This window comes from Penicillium canariense (assembly GCF_028826845.1).
Source record: "Penicillium canariense strain IBT 26290 chromosome Unknown utg000001l_segment0_segment0, whole genome shotgun sequence".
NCBI classification, from domain to species: Eukaryota; Fungi; Ascomycota; class Eurotiomycetes; order Eurotiales; family Aspergillaceae; genus Penicillium; species Penicillium canariense.
This window is the reverse complement of record NW_026622728.1, coordinates 5800222-5814378: the sequence shown is the minus strand read 5'-3', so window position 1 is coordinate 5814378 and position 14157 is coordinate 5800222. Positions and strand designations below refer to the sequence as shown.

Below are 14157 nucleotides of genomic sequence, written 5' to 3'. Positions count from 1 at the left end.
CAACGTGGATACCAGCCAGCGTTCTGGCCAAAGATTTTATGACGGGCATGCTGAACGAGCAGATTAACCACGACTGTTTCTCAAATTGACTAACCCCCATGTGGAAGGTATCAAATCAAGGCCTTGCCAGATTGCTGTGGACCAGTCATGTGTGGAGAAAAAGCCTGGTGGGTGCCGAGATGCCGATGTGCTTAGTGCTTGTCCTGCAAAAAAGGGTACGTCGGCGGGTAACTCCGCCTGGAAACCCGGCGCATGCTCGGCATTAGTGCAAATCGCCGAGTCTGCGCCCTCGGGTTCTGAAGACACATACCAAATCAGATAATTGCTGATCTAGGTGGCCCTTTCCATTTGTAGGTACTAGTAGCGCAAACGTCTACCCCAAACCATTAGACCATAAAACTTGTGGTGTCGAATATATGTAGGTACAACCTTAATGCTAGGTTGAGAATACAGTTCACTTCCAAGGGACTTTCTCTAATGTATCTATAGATACGAGCTTTTATCAATAAGATATTGGGCAAGGTGGGAAACCCACATTGAAAAGTTATGTAGCTTGTCCTACATAAGTAGGGGTTTAAACCCAAAATTAGCTAGGTGGGATACCGATAACTTGGATAATAGTGGTGACCGCCCATTTTTCCATACTTCGGATGGCTAGCTATTTAACTGAAACTAAGATTTTTGCTGCGTTTTCAGAGTTATTATCCACATTTAACAATGAAATGCTCTACTGGGTCCAAATCATGCCAAAATTGACTGTTTCGATGCCGGTATATAAATGTCAACCTAGAGCCTTGACGGCCTCCCGACAAGCTTGGAAGAATATCTGACAGAACTCCCACACATCTACATACGTGTTATACAAAGGCGCAGGAGCCACCCGAATGACATCGGGTTTCCTTTCATCAATCACCACTCCCTTCTCTTTCAGGTGGTGCAAAACGTGATCTAGTAGTCCAGGCTGCAGCCGTAGGCTAAGCTGAGCGCCTCGCTCTCCTGGGTTGGATGGTGTAATAAGCGTGAACGGCTTATCTTCTGGGAGGGCGTTCAGGGGATACTTGAGTAATAAGTGTTCCAGATAACCCGTGATTTGAAGTGACTTTTGCCGGATCTCCTTCATCGTTGCCCGATTAAAGATCTCCAACGAGGCGATAACAGCGTTGATGTCCAGAACGGAGGGGTTGGAGAGCTGGAAGCCAGCAGCGCCGGGCTGGGGGACAAATTCTAACATTATTAGTGATCATCTTGTTATCAGATTTTCCGACGGGTCCACTCACTATTTTCCATTCTAAAGCGTGTCTGGAGATCACTACCCCACCAGCCTGAAAATCGAGGGCGGAATGTCTCTTCACTGTCTACCCGTCCGTGGCGTTCGTGGACAAAAAGTGCAGCCATGCCACCAGGTCCGCTGTTGAGATACTTGTAGCTGCACCACGCAGCAAAATCTACATCCCAGTCATGCAGACGCAAGTCTACATTCCCGGCGGCATGGGCACAATCCCAACCGATCAAGATGCCCTTGGAGTGAGCATGAGCTGTGATTCGCTGGATATCGAAGTATTGACCGGTGTAAAATTGAATGGCAGAGAGAAGAACTAGAGCAGTACTGGAGGCATTTTCGTCAATGACCTTCATAATCTGCTCCGTGGTGAGAATTGGGTGATCGAGGTCCTCAGGCTCGATCAAAACCATAGCTTGCTTTGGGTCAAAATTATGGTGACGAATCTGAGACTCAATTGCGTACTGGGGGATATTTGGGGTCAGTCAACTAGCTTTTGAGTCTCCAGATAGTGAGTAGGCAATCACATACATGGTCACTAGGGAATGCTTTGCCTTCGAGAATAATCTTATACTTCTCATTCGTCGGCTGGTAGAAACTGGCCATAAGAAGGTGGAGATTGGCAGTGAGAGTCCCCATTACCGCCACTTCGCTTTGGGAGGCGCCCACCACTGGTGCCATCAATTTGGATCCAGCAGTATCGACATCGACGAATGGAGGCAGCAATTGATCTTCGTGCGGCACAAAGTGACCAGTCACGCCTTTAGTTGCCCAGGTGCGTAGATATTGCTCGATATACCGCCGAGTACTGCGAGGCTGAACACCTAAAGAATTCCCACAGAGATAAATGCATCGGGGGTCAGAAGCTTCATCGTGACCTGTTGGAGACATAAGTATCAATGGTGCGGCAAGGACTGGAGAACCGGGTATAACCAAGTCTACGTACCTTCATCTCCTGACAGGGTCTGCCGTTTCAAGTCTTGCTTGGAGGGAATGATGAACTCGTCTCGGAATGGATGTAGAGGGTCTTGTGCGTCGAGGGCCTCGGCATACTCCCTTGTGTACGCTCTGATATCATCCTGGTAGTGAAGTGGGGGACCGGACTTGATATCGCGGAGATGCTGCCGCGAACCCATATTGAGGCGTAACTATCCCCAGTCACCGTGCGATACTACTAGAATCAGACGATACTCTAGCGAACCCAATGAATCCGAGAAACACCCTGATCACAAGTCAAAAGAAATCAAGTTTCTTCCCCGCCATCTCCGATCCCTTACCCTTTTCAGTGTTCTGCCATTCTCCTCCGCCCGCGCTGACCAATCGCGCCACTGCCGAAGTGACTAAGGTTAACCCGCGGCCATCGGATGGGACGATGAGATAACTAATCCAAGCATCTTTTCGCCATCTCTCGAGCACGGCGACCCCTGCACATACCCAACCATGTCGCGGTCACTGTTCGCATCGACAGCCACACGGCGATTAGTTCAACAGCAGGGCCGACTCTTCTCGACCTCCCGGTCCGCTTTGCGCCTCTCCGCATCCTCCTCCGTCAGCGAACTCGCTACTCGCCGGGGTACGGCAGGCTTAACTGTTATGCATGCCTATAGACCCTCCTCTCTGCAGGGGTGTATATTCCGATCACCCGTCCGCCAGTCTATCGCCTCCTTCTCCTCCTCGTTCGTTCGTTCCGCTACAAAAGTGACACAAAATCCGAGAACCGGAGATGATGGGGAGACACTTATGATTGGGATCTCCCCTCGCGCCGTGGAGGTACGTTTACAATAGTTTCTTTCGGTCTTGTTGCTTCTGCATGGTTGCCTCCATGTTTGATGGGATGCGCTGGCGAACGTGGTAAGCTCTGAGAGTTCTCCGAGAACCCTGGCATTGGGCTATGGCTACTGTCGGGACCGGACTCCTGTCGAATGAAAGAGATTCGATCGGTCAGCACAGCTTAAACCACTTCCCGGTTGTCTCTGGTACATACGACCATAGGGTGTGGAGAACAGGGCTTCCCGTCCGCTCAGCCGTACTTAAGCCACACGCCGGCCAGTTAGTAGTATGGTGGGTGACCACATGCGAATCCTGGCTGTTGTATGTTTTTTTTGGGGGACTTTTTCTTTTCTTTATATTATATTTTTTTTTTTTGGGGAAAAACAGATTAATGCACGAGACTAAAAGCTAATTATTACAGCGCCTCCGCGAAATCACCGACCCCTCCTCCTCTCACTCTGCCACGAAAGAAGAAAACCCTTACCACCATCTCCGCATTACAGTCACCAGCGGCGGCTGCCATGGGTTCCAATACATGATGTCGCTCGAGTCAGCAAACAAAATAGATGCGGAGGAGGATACCGTTTTCGAAGGCGAGGCAGACTCTTCGGAAGCCTCAACCAATGCCGCTGGCGGGGCCAAGGTCGTCATGGATGAGCCGTCCCTGGAGCTGCTGTCTGGTAGCACAGTTGACTACACTACCGAACTGATCGGTAGTCAATTTAAGATCGTGGACAACCCCCGGGCAACAAGTAACTGCGGCTGCGGGACAAGCTTTGATGTGATGTGATTTGGGCTGGGTTCTCTAAACAAGGACTTCCAAGGTTTCTTTTCTCTCTTGCATGTACTAGTACGGCATACTCTGCCCTGGAAAGATAGATTAATTTGCATTTTATACCCCCTCTTCTCTACTTTTGAGACCATTTGCTTCGACCACAGTTTGAGAAAATATGTATTGTAAGGTATGCTTGTCATCGTATATATTTCGCAGGGCATACGAGTCGTCTCTGCCCACAAAAATTAAAATGACTTATATGATGGCATTCCGGAAGCATCATACTGCATTGACCAGTGCACTGTATACGGTACTTGTGTGGCCTGGTATTCTAGTAATACCAGAGATTTAGTGAATTTGCATCTGTCTGAAGCAGCCGAGCGAAGACAACAGGAGACAAAGGCGGCGTTGACTGCATGGCCTGGCGTTGATCCTCTACTCCAAGTGCACTATGTTGCATGTCCATAGCTATTTACCTAAATCTTAGTTACTCGGACACGCGTGATTCGTTTTTGCCTAATTTTACCATGTAGTTGTATCTGTCTCTAAATTTGCCATCACTTAGCGATGAGATATAGTCATAGGTTATAATACAGCCAGCCTTCTCTTTCGTCATCAAGTCGATCTCCTAGCCACAACCGCAGTCTCGTAAGGTGCTAGCCCAACATCCTCCAGACTCTGCAATACACAGAACACAGACTGACGAAAACACGGCTCGTAATCAGGCCAATCTACCTTCGGCCCAAGCCACACGATCATATCAATACTTTCATCACCATATGCCTCAATATACTTGGTGATGAGCCTTGGTTGGCGCGGGTAGACAAACATCCACGCCGCAGCCTGCTGGGCGCGCGAATGAAGGTCCCATGCACCGCCAGTGACATGCATGTCTTCTTCAGCAATGTAATGGTTAACGGTCGAGGCTACCTCAACACCTTCGACTGAGATTGTTGCATTGGTTCGCGTGAGTAGGGCTTCCAAGAGGCCGGATCCGCTGCCGATTGAGAGGGTGAATGCGGGCTTTTTGGGGAGAAGATGTATCAAATTTGTGACGAATGTGTTTGATATGGCTAGACAGCAGTCTGAAAATCTTTTGGGTGATGAGGAGAGCTGAGATGAAATCTGGGATATATCCATAATGTTTGCGGGTGGGATTTAGGTATATCCACTCTGGAGAGGTTGCAGGAGGATATAAAAATTGGATGAATCGATGGTTGGGCATTACCTAGATTCGGACGCGGATTTACTTAGTACCCGGTGACTGACCATTGAATGACTTAGGATCAGCTTTTCTAGAATGAGCAATGGCTATCTGGGCAGCCGCAGCCGATCTACCTAGACGTTTTAACTACTTTCAGATATGTACTGTTGGAATGTAATCATTGATCTATGCATTCAGCAAGTCTCTCTTTTCATCTACCACACAACACACTCTGCTCGAGTGAATCACCCTCCTGAAAAAGAAGCAGAACAGCAGACCGGGGCAAATGAGAATCGTACGCCCTCCAAAGATATCGCGATAGCCCGACTTGATTTTGAATCCACATGCTGGTCTCTTGAACCAACAAAAGACCAAGGACAAATAAAAAAAGGAAATAGAAAAGGCGTATAGAAACCAACAACAGAAGAAGGCAACGAGGACAATACGGGAAAAGAGAACAAGGGGGCAGCGGGTTAAAGAATATGAAAGAAAAATTTCATCTCGAGTCATGTACCATTCTTTCTTGCATGTGAAGTCAGTCCATCCTCCACCTTTTTACCCTCGCTAGACACCGGCGGAACATATCATGATTTGGATATCAAACCAGATGCGGGTGTTGTAGGGAGGTGCACCACCCTTAGTAGACGCGCGCAAGGTTGCGCAGGTACCAGTCCACCAGGCGGCGGCCGGCCTTGGTCTCGCTGACGTGGATCAGGTCATCCTCAAGGGCGTAGTCGAGGTCGTTGGCAATAACGGCCTCACCATCCAGCAGACTACCCTCCACCCAGCGGATCTGGCGGCTGCGTTGCTTGTTCACCAGCAGCCACGAGCGGAGCTTCTCAGGCTCCACCTCAAGGAAGCCCGCCAGTTTCTTGAGATCCATGGTGGTGTAGAGCTTCAGGTAGGAGCGAATTGTGGGGTTGAACAAGGTGTTCTTGACCTCATCCATGAAGATGGCGGTGTGGTGGTCGACGGGGTCGACGTTGACGGCGGGGTTGTCGAAGTCAGGAGGCGTAGGGCTGATGAACTTGGGGCAGGCGGAACGGAACAGCTCCTCGAAGACGGGCAGGGCCTCGGGGCCGCCCTGCTGCATGCGGTGGAACTGCTCGCCGTACTTCTCGCGGACGGCAGAGTGGATGGTGTCATCCAGGCGAGTGGGGTGGAGAGCGACGCAGATGGCGATCAGGGCATACATCTGGTCGTTCTTCTTGGCAATAGCATCGTAACTGTTGCCGCCCTTCTGGAAGTTCTTTGTCCGCGAAACGTAGACCAGAATGTGGCTGAACATGCGGATGGCATCGGCGTAACGGCGCATCATCATGTAGGAGAAACCTGCGTAGTAGTAGGTGGTGAAGTGGGCGGCCATCACTCGGGCAAACATGGCCTTCTTGTTCATCTCGATGTCGTCGAGGGTCTTGATGGCGAGGCTGAAGTCACCAAGCAAGCAGTGCACACGCAGCAGGCCGATGATCGAGAAGTAGCCCAGCATCTTGTAGAGAGGGCGGGAGCCGTACTCGCCAGCGAAGGCGATAGGGTCATCACCACGCTTGATGGCAGCCAGCTGCTCGTTGATCTGGGAGCGCTGGATGAGGGAGTAGAGGACGTTCAGCACGGAGTAGCAGCCCCAGGTATTGGGGTTCTCGCGGAGCAGCTGAGCCTCCTCCTCGGATGAGCCGCTACGGGCAACCCGATTACGGTAGCGGCAAAACGACTCGAATTGGTAGATGAACTCGTCAATGACGTCCCAGGCCCAGTAGTACTAGAGCAAAAGCATCGAATGTTAGCTACATAATCTTCACGCATTCCGTCACGGGTGTTTTGCCAATTCCACGATTGCCAAGCGTTGCTTTCATTCATTGTTGCCTTCGATCATCCACAATGGAAAATCCAGCGGAGCACCTACCGAGGGAACCTCCAGATCCACAGGACCTTCCGAGTTCAGTATGTAGTGAAAGAGGCTGCAGTAGTTGTCGTAGCTGGCGAACTTGGTCTCGAGGGTCGCCTGGTATTCCAGCGGGGTAGCGGCGGCGGCGAGCTGTGCCTGGAGGTCCTGGGCCTGCGAGCCACCGAGGGATGTCGTCCGATCCAGATCGCTCATGCCATCCTCGAAGTTGACCTGCTCGCGGTAGTCGTTGACCAGAGCCTCCTCCTCAACATCGGACTCATCGTTCAGGTTGGGGCGCGCATTGGCGCGGTCGTCGTAGGACATTGTGGGCGGGAAAGGGCAGGAGAGGAGGGAGGGAGAGAACGTGGGTATTTTTTCTCGCGCCAAAGGGATGACGGCAAGGGCGGAAGGGAGGTTGGTGGTGGGGGGTCACGTCCGTCGGCGGCGTGTGCGATTTGCCAAAGAAGTCGAATTTTGAGGGTTTTCGCTTCGGTGTTGTGCTTATCTTATCTGCGCATAAAGCAGGTGCTGACTCAGCTTGTGCCGAGATGTGCCCAAGGTACTGGGCTTAAGAGAGCATCCGGCATCCTGGAGGATAAAGTAATGGCTACTAGGTCAAAGTACGTTCGAATGGAGTGTCAGCCATGTTTGTCTCGTCTCGGACTACGAGGAGAGCTATGGGAGCTATGACGGAGGAAGGACGTTGTCACTCAGTCCAACGCTGCACATTTTTAATCATATACCCCGGGCAGAGATAGTCAAATGGTTAGATTTGTCGTTTTCGCCTATACTCTCTTGGCCATTATCAGCTCCTGTTCAATAAGAAACAAGAAAATTAAGCAGGCCGCGATATTTAAAATTAGGAACCGAAGAAAAGCATCCGAGGGCCGTCATCGAAGATGCTTCGGTGCGCATGGCTTGTGTGGCGGTGATGCGCATTGGTATATACCTGACAGGCGAAATATTGTAACACAAACTCCATCATATCAGGCTCTTAACTCGAATATCTCACCCCACGATTCGCTTCTCGATATTTTGGTCACCGTATGCGCAATTGAATGGTTGGCAGCCAGAAAATGAGTCCGGTTGCCTGGGGCCTCTATCGGGAAGGACCTCCGGGTGGTTAATTCCCAGCAGATACGCTCATTCCACCTCTTCCGCCTGTGAACATATGCACACCCGATCCTTTCATTGCTGTCAGCGAGTGTGAGAGAGCATGGAGCCCCTCGAGGGACATTGTCACTCAAACCGTGTGAGGATCCGGAAACCCTCAGGATGGGTGAAGTGGGTACCGTACCACCCATTCAAGTCGAGAGCATATTTCCTTGGACCGAACAGGAGCCGGGATTTCTCTGAATGACAACAGGCTTCCATCCTTCTAGCCATAACAATCCAATATCATGCGTCAACTACCCGTCTCTCACGTATACAATCCAGGCCTTGACCCCTTCGACTTGACAAATTTCCACTCCTTGTTCAGACTATGTAACAATCCTGGCACAAGCTACCCTCTCCCAGATAAACCATTAGCCTTGCAATACAATGGAAACCCATCTTCTTCCTGGATTCAACTGCGACTTTCACCACTCCTGCGCTTTGCTCAGCTCGGACCCGTCCAGGATCGCGACGGCTTCGGTGGGCAGTCTTACAGCACCACGTTGAGACAGCAACTGAATGGCGCGGACGGTCTCCGCTGTGGGTTGAAATTTCTGACTAAGAACGATGCCAAAACGACAGAGTTCAATGAAAGCGTGTTTCGCGTTGCCGGTAACATCCAGCTGATGCACCAGGGTCCGAAGTGCCGTTTGAACCGCGTCGGCAACCTGACTGGGAACGTGTTTCAGACCATACGACTGGCGATGAATACGAAGGCACTCGGCCATCCCTTCAGCCTGTTCACACCAAGTCCGCTGCAATTGTTGGGACATAGCTCCTTCTTGATCTCGGTCGATCAACCTTTCGACAAGGTTCATGATCGCCTGGAGGCATTGAATGCTTCGCGCATGGTCAGCATGGGAAACCGAACCGAATAAAGAGACAAATTTTTTTTTTCTAAAATGATGATTTGTGGCAACTGTCTTACCGGAGAATAAGGAGTTGTGAAATCGGCTCTCTTCCAATTTGAGTCGCATCGGGCCAAGTTCTCAGCCACTTCTGTAGCCGTTTATAAGGGCCCTCTGCTTTGGTCATCAACTCATGAAAACTATCATGGAGACCTTCAACGTGCAAGACCTCTTGAACATGTACCATGATATCTGTTAGCTCGGCCAGGCCTTGCCTGACTTGAGGGAGGTGTGCCGGCTTTGTGGCATAAGTTATTTGGTTCGACCGCGGGTACGGAGTCCACTCGAAGTCCTCGTTACCTCCCACAGTTAACCTGGAGGCAGGTCGGGCCAAGTTGGTAAATTTGCGGAGCTTCATGGATAGCTGACTATGGAAGAGGTTAGATGCTCTTTCTCTTTCCATGGTATGATTGAGATCCACGCACAGGTTCAAGCCAAATATGCCCCAAGCCGTGATTGCACGAACTCGTTCCATCTCAGGCGACATGGCCTCCCCAGACGGATGCGCCTTCTGAGGAGAGGAAAACAAGTCCATGTCCTGTGCCAGCTGAACGGCCCCTCGCAGGATCCACCATGCTCGACTGGTCTTTCCTTGATATGACAATCTACGAAATCCTTCAGCTTTCTCCCACCGGAAATAACGCATAGAGAAACATCAAAAGGGCCGCATACACACAACACATCATTAGGAGAGCCTGGATGTTTGTCAAACTTGGAAGCCCCTCCTGGGGTTTCAATAATCGTTCGGCTTCGTCGAAGAAACTCTGCCCCCGGGAAAATACATTTCCAAGGTCTGAGAAAACGCCAGGGCTGTCAGAATAGACCTTTCCGGAAGTTAGCAAACTGGACGATCTAGGACTGGTAAATCGCTTGGGGCATCATACGCTTGCCATAGACAAAAGACTATTGACCAAGAGTGGTGAGCAAAATTCGGAGTTGAGGTTGCCCATCTTCATATGTTCCAGGAAGATGCCTTGATCCACAAACTGCGCGCACGGGTGGTCCCACGTAAAGTACAGTGAGACTAGATGCGACACAAGGTCATTGTCATCAGTCACTTCAGTCCAGGGTTTGGCAGGCACCGTGAAGAGGGGGCTATAGCAGAGATTTTCTAGAGTGACCCGAGCGTATGGATCGAATGCGGCTCGTGGTAATTCCATAGGATGCTCTTCCGGCGAAGTCGATCCTTGATTCGGTGCCGAGTCCCGATGGAAAGGTGGATTAAAGGTCTCAATAAGCGAGTCAATATGCTGGTCCACGTCCTCTGCTATGGTCTGATGGCCCATGGCTGTTAGGAACTTAGGCTCCGTGAACCTGGTTCCGTCGCTGCCCACCGCCAGAGCAATATCGCCCATTGACCCATTGTTCTTGATCAGTTCCACTAGTTTCACCACTTTGTCGTGCTGCGCTGATCGAATGGTGCTCAACAAAGAATCGAACAGATCTTTGTAATCGGTGAGCTCTTGTATGGTTCGCTTCACGCCCACCTTGCGCCTCAAATCGCGGCTTGGGTCGAAGTGGCAATTGCTTTCGGCATCATCGCTCAAACAGGCCTTGCAAGGGGATGGTGGTCCAGAGCACTGAATTTAGAAGATGGTATTGTCAGTTCACGAATCCAAGCCATCGCACTTCTCTTTCATTCCTTGGAGCCAAGACGAACACGTCGAGGCTGCCTGGTGGCCGACAACATACCTTCCTCTTTGCGGCTTTGCATGCTAGGCAAGCTGTCGAGTTCTTCTTTGGCCGACTCACGGACATCGAAGACTGTGCTGGAAGTGTGCGTGGCGGACCGGGCAACAGCGCCGGGAACTGCTTCGTATGATCGTGATGGCTCATCTTCTGTGCCCCAAAGTGTCTCACAGCATGCGGCTGTGACTTCCGAGCAACGAAATCCTGTCCGGCTGCTTGGGAATCCTTTGCCATGGATTCGTTATGGTGATGCAAGCTGAGCAAGATAATCCGAGGCTTGCTCTGAACTCGACTCCTAGGGGTGCACGAGTAGCAGGGAAGGTAGGCACGCACCGTCAACCAGCACAGCACTACAATATAGATAGAAATAAAAATAAAATAAAATAGGCGTCTGTCTTGTGGAAATTGAATCACACACACTCCGCCAGAGCCGAAACCTCCAGTCTGAGAAGGTTCAACGGGTCATGTTTGGCGTTATGATAGCTCGTTTGCCGTGTTATATACTCGCGGGGTGAGACACAAAGGGCTATGTGGAACTGGGCGAGAAGATCGACGCCGGCCGGCAGGTGACAAACCCGAGAATGATTGAGGCGGTCACCTCCAGCAAACAATATAGGGATTCGGCAGCTGTCACACAACAAGGGAGGAGGAGGAGGGACGGGGGGAGTGGCGCGCGTTGGCTCAGGATTTAACGTCATGGTGATTGGCGAAGGGAGAGCGAGTCGGTAGCCTACCAATCTGAATTTGGCACCGTTGGCGGCATTCAGACGGGCGGGGTAAGGGTAAGGTCGATCAGGACGAGGCTAGCCTGGATCCTCTGGTCGGTGCGATGGGGATGCGAACAGGGAATATGACCGCATCCAGTCCACAAACCAGGCGTGGGTAAATTACCCACGCGAAACTGCCCTTGAGAGGCGAGCCGAGTAACTCACCTGCCAGGCTAAAATCTTGAACCGACGATCATCCATCCGTCCAGTCGCGGATGTCCGCTGCAAATCTCTTTTAAGTTCGAGGTTGATTGAAAACGAGGCCCTACACACTACTGCACCTTCGGCTAATCCCCCCCGATGCTGTCGTCGCTGTGTATGAGACTAGCTAGATATGCAGGCAACACCTCACTCTTACATCAGATCGGTCCAGCTGCTGGAGTCAGGCTCTCCAAAACTATCGAGTTAGATCTGCCATCGAGGGATGCGGAAGTGCTTGCACGATGTGGCAAACCTGGAGGTGTTTCGATCATACCACCTGCCGGTGATCCGGGGAAGCTTTCGACCATTTAGAGAAAGTGGCGAGCGTCCCAGTGCCTTGGTTGCGAAACAACCACGGCCCATATAGCTACACGAAGTACACGCAAAGGAAGGTATGGAATATCGCGTACCACGATATAGTCGAGACCTTCATTTTTCCGATGCGGGACGCTCTTTTCAATCCGCCAGCCTGAAGGAGCAGACCGGGAAGGCTATCATGCACTCAGCAGCCCCGAACCTTATCCAGTGCCATCTCCACAGCCAGTGGCCGGAATTATTCGCCGTACGACAGAGTACTTCCGCTCGTCTCCCGCGAGGTAGATCGCATCTCCGCCGGCAGGGTGGCTTGCGGCTATTCCACTTCCGACGTATTTCATTGGCTGCTATTTTGTCCTCCAATCGGGTAGTCTGGTTGTCCTGGCCCGCTTTGTCTTGGCATCTGTTTTGCGTCACTCCGCGCAACGGATACAGCAGACCGGACCGTATTATTCGGCAGGAGGGTGGCAGTTGCGGCGATATTGGACTCCATGATGTCAGATCAATTCTCAAAACCCGGGATGAAGATGCAAGATGCTATACAGCGCTCACCCCGAGAACCAGTCATGCTCACGACTCCGCTGCAGGATCGCGTCTGTCATTCGTCGAGATGATAACTGGAACCATTTTCTCACACATGAAGAACTACTCCGTACCACGCGATGCTTTGACTTCTTACCAAGGCTTTGTGTTTATCCATAGAGATACCGCATCAACCGCTGGTGACGGTGCCATAGCTAGGCTTCTCTATGTCCTACCCCTGACTGATCTCCAATCCACTTCCCTTGGCCAAACATAGTGTCACGTCTCCGAGCTGTCCTGCGATGCAGCGAAGTGGGGCAAGTACCTTCTGGTCTTGCATACGGGTTCAGGACCGAGACCGTTACGATCTGCGGCGCTCTTCTTGCCTTGACGGGGTGTGCATGAACCCTCCGGATATGCAGTCACGGGGAGGTTCGGCCTGGGAAAACCGGATTCGACGCATCCAAAGTAGTTACCCTTGCAGATCTAATCTGTATGCGTCCGTCGGAGGAAATACCGATATTGTTGAATAATACTACACAGACAAACGAATGAGCTGAATGTTCCCCCCGGCCCGTTGAGTGGTCCGGAACAACCTGCCGGGGAATGTTCAGTCTCCCGGTGGATCTCGTTGCTGATCGTGGGTTTTACCCTCTCCTCCCACCTATCTCCATGCTCGCCCCTTGCTCCGTAGCACAATTCTAGTGCTTTGCTGAACGTAAAAAAGTCCCTAGTGCTGGATGAAGCCACCGGTTGTACAGGAATCTGCACAGTACTTTGCCACGTCATCTGCCTAGTGGGCCAGCGCCTCCTTCTCGCCGGTCACATTCCTCGGGGGCTTTTGCTTACTTTGCTCTCATGGCCCAAGCACCAGTACCACGGAAATATAGCACACTAGCCTAGTCGGATACTCAATCTCAACCACGGCAGATTTGCCTCGCCTCCACCGGCCCATGATCTATCGCGGGTTGGCAGTAAGTGGTAGACGAGAAATCGAACCCTTTTTGTATAGTTTATTCTTCTCACAGTAGTTTGCTTTGGCGCTTAGCAGGTGCGGGGATGAACAAAGGCTGCTCGGTCTGGACTCCGTACGGTGTAGTCCGTTTCTCTCCTGTCGCCTTCCATGCATAATGCAGTACTAGTCCCCAACCTTGCTCCTTCCCCTCCTTCTCTCTCTCTCTCTCTCACACACACACACACACTCTCACGTACTGCCGTTGTTGACAGCCTTACGCGAGGCCTCTGCAAGATGTATAGACCTAGCGTGGAGTAACAGTTATCCCGGTTGATTAGTGCAAAGGGGCTCATTCCGTTGCGCTGTGTTGGTCTAGATGATGCTATCGCCCCGTACCAAGACGGAATCGACTCAAGCGCAGTCAATCTTCAATCCCAAAATAGACCGATGATAATTCTTCCAGAATAGAGACGTAACTACCTTGTGAAATCAGATCATTCCTTTTAGCAAGCGTCCGTTGTCACACTACGGTGTGGTTTTGAGTGTTCAGGGAACCTACGCAACTTTGGTAACCTAGCACCGCGCACAACCCACATCTAGGTACGAACCTATTGCCCTGTTATGGCGTTCCCATAGCCCAAATTGCTACTGCAAATGCGTGGGGAGATCGTCCCATGCCCCTATAGATTCACCACAATTGGCGGAAACGCTTTCTCCACCATTGCCTCGCAG

At 51.2% G+C, this 14157-nt stretch overlaps 5 protein-coding genes across 5 annotated transcripts; 1 reads left to right on the top strand and 4 right to left on the bottom strand.

The window, feature by feature from the left end:
* Positions 1–781: 781 nt before the first annotated feature.
* Positions 782–2415, bottom strand: bna5-1 (kynureninase; the record flags this gene model as incomplete). Its single annotated transcript, XM_056684095.1, has 4 exons — positions 782–1224; positions 1278–1743; positions 1811–2157; positions 2226–2415. 4 exons carry the CDS (start codon positions 2413–2415, stop codon positions 782–784), a joined length of 1446 nt encoding a protein of 481 aa, XP_056547701.1.
* Positions 2416–2719: 304 nt separating this feature from the next.
* N7482_001969 (HesB/IscA family protein) lies at positions 2720–3839 on the top strand (the record flags this gene model as incomplete). Its single annotated transcript, XM_056684094.1, has 2 exons — positions 2720–3049; positions 3471–3839. 2 exons carry the CDS (start codon positions 2720–2722, stop codon positions 3837–3839), a joined length of 699 nt encoding a protein of 232 aa, XP_056547700.1.
* A 600-nt stretch (positions 3840–4439) lies between these two features.
* Positions 4440–4964, bottom strand: N7482_001968 (uncharacterized protein; the record flags this gene model as incomplete). Its single annotated transcript, XM_056684093.1, has 2 exons — positions 4440–4502; positions 4560–4964. 2 exons carry the CDS (start codon positions 4962–4964, stop codon positions 4440–4442), a joined length of 468 nt encoding a protein of 155 aa, XP_056547699.1.
* Positions 4965–5665: 701 nt separating this feature from the next.
* Positions 5666–7237, bottom strand: N7482_001967 (putative eukaryotic translation initiation factor 3 subunit EifCl; the record flags this gene model as incomplete). The annotated part of the gene is made up of 2 exons (XM_056684092.1): positions 5666–6787; positions 6932–7237. The coding sequence occupies 2 exons, from the start codon at positions 7235–7237 to the stop codon at positions 5666–5668; spliced, it is 1428 nt and encodes a 475-aa protein (XP_056547698.1).
* A 1256-nt stretch (positions 7238–8493) lies between these two features.
* N7482_001966 (putative C6 transcription factor) lies at positions 8494–10899 on the bottom strand (the record flags this gene model as incomplete). The annotated part of the gene is made up of 6 exons (XM_056684091.1): positions 8494–8908; positions 8997–9344; positions 9402–9581; positions 9649–9800; positions 9861–10556; positions 10669–10899. 6 exons carry the CDS (start codon positions 10897–10899, stop codon positions 8494–8496), a joined length of 2022 nt encoding a protein of 673 aa, XP_056547697.1.
* Positions 10900–14157: the final 3258 nt, after the last annotated feature.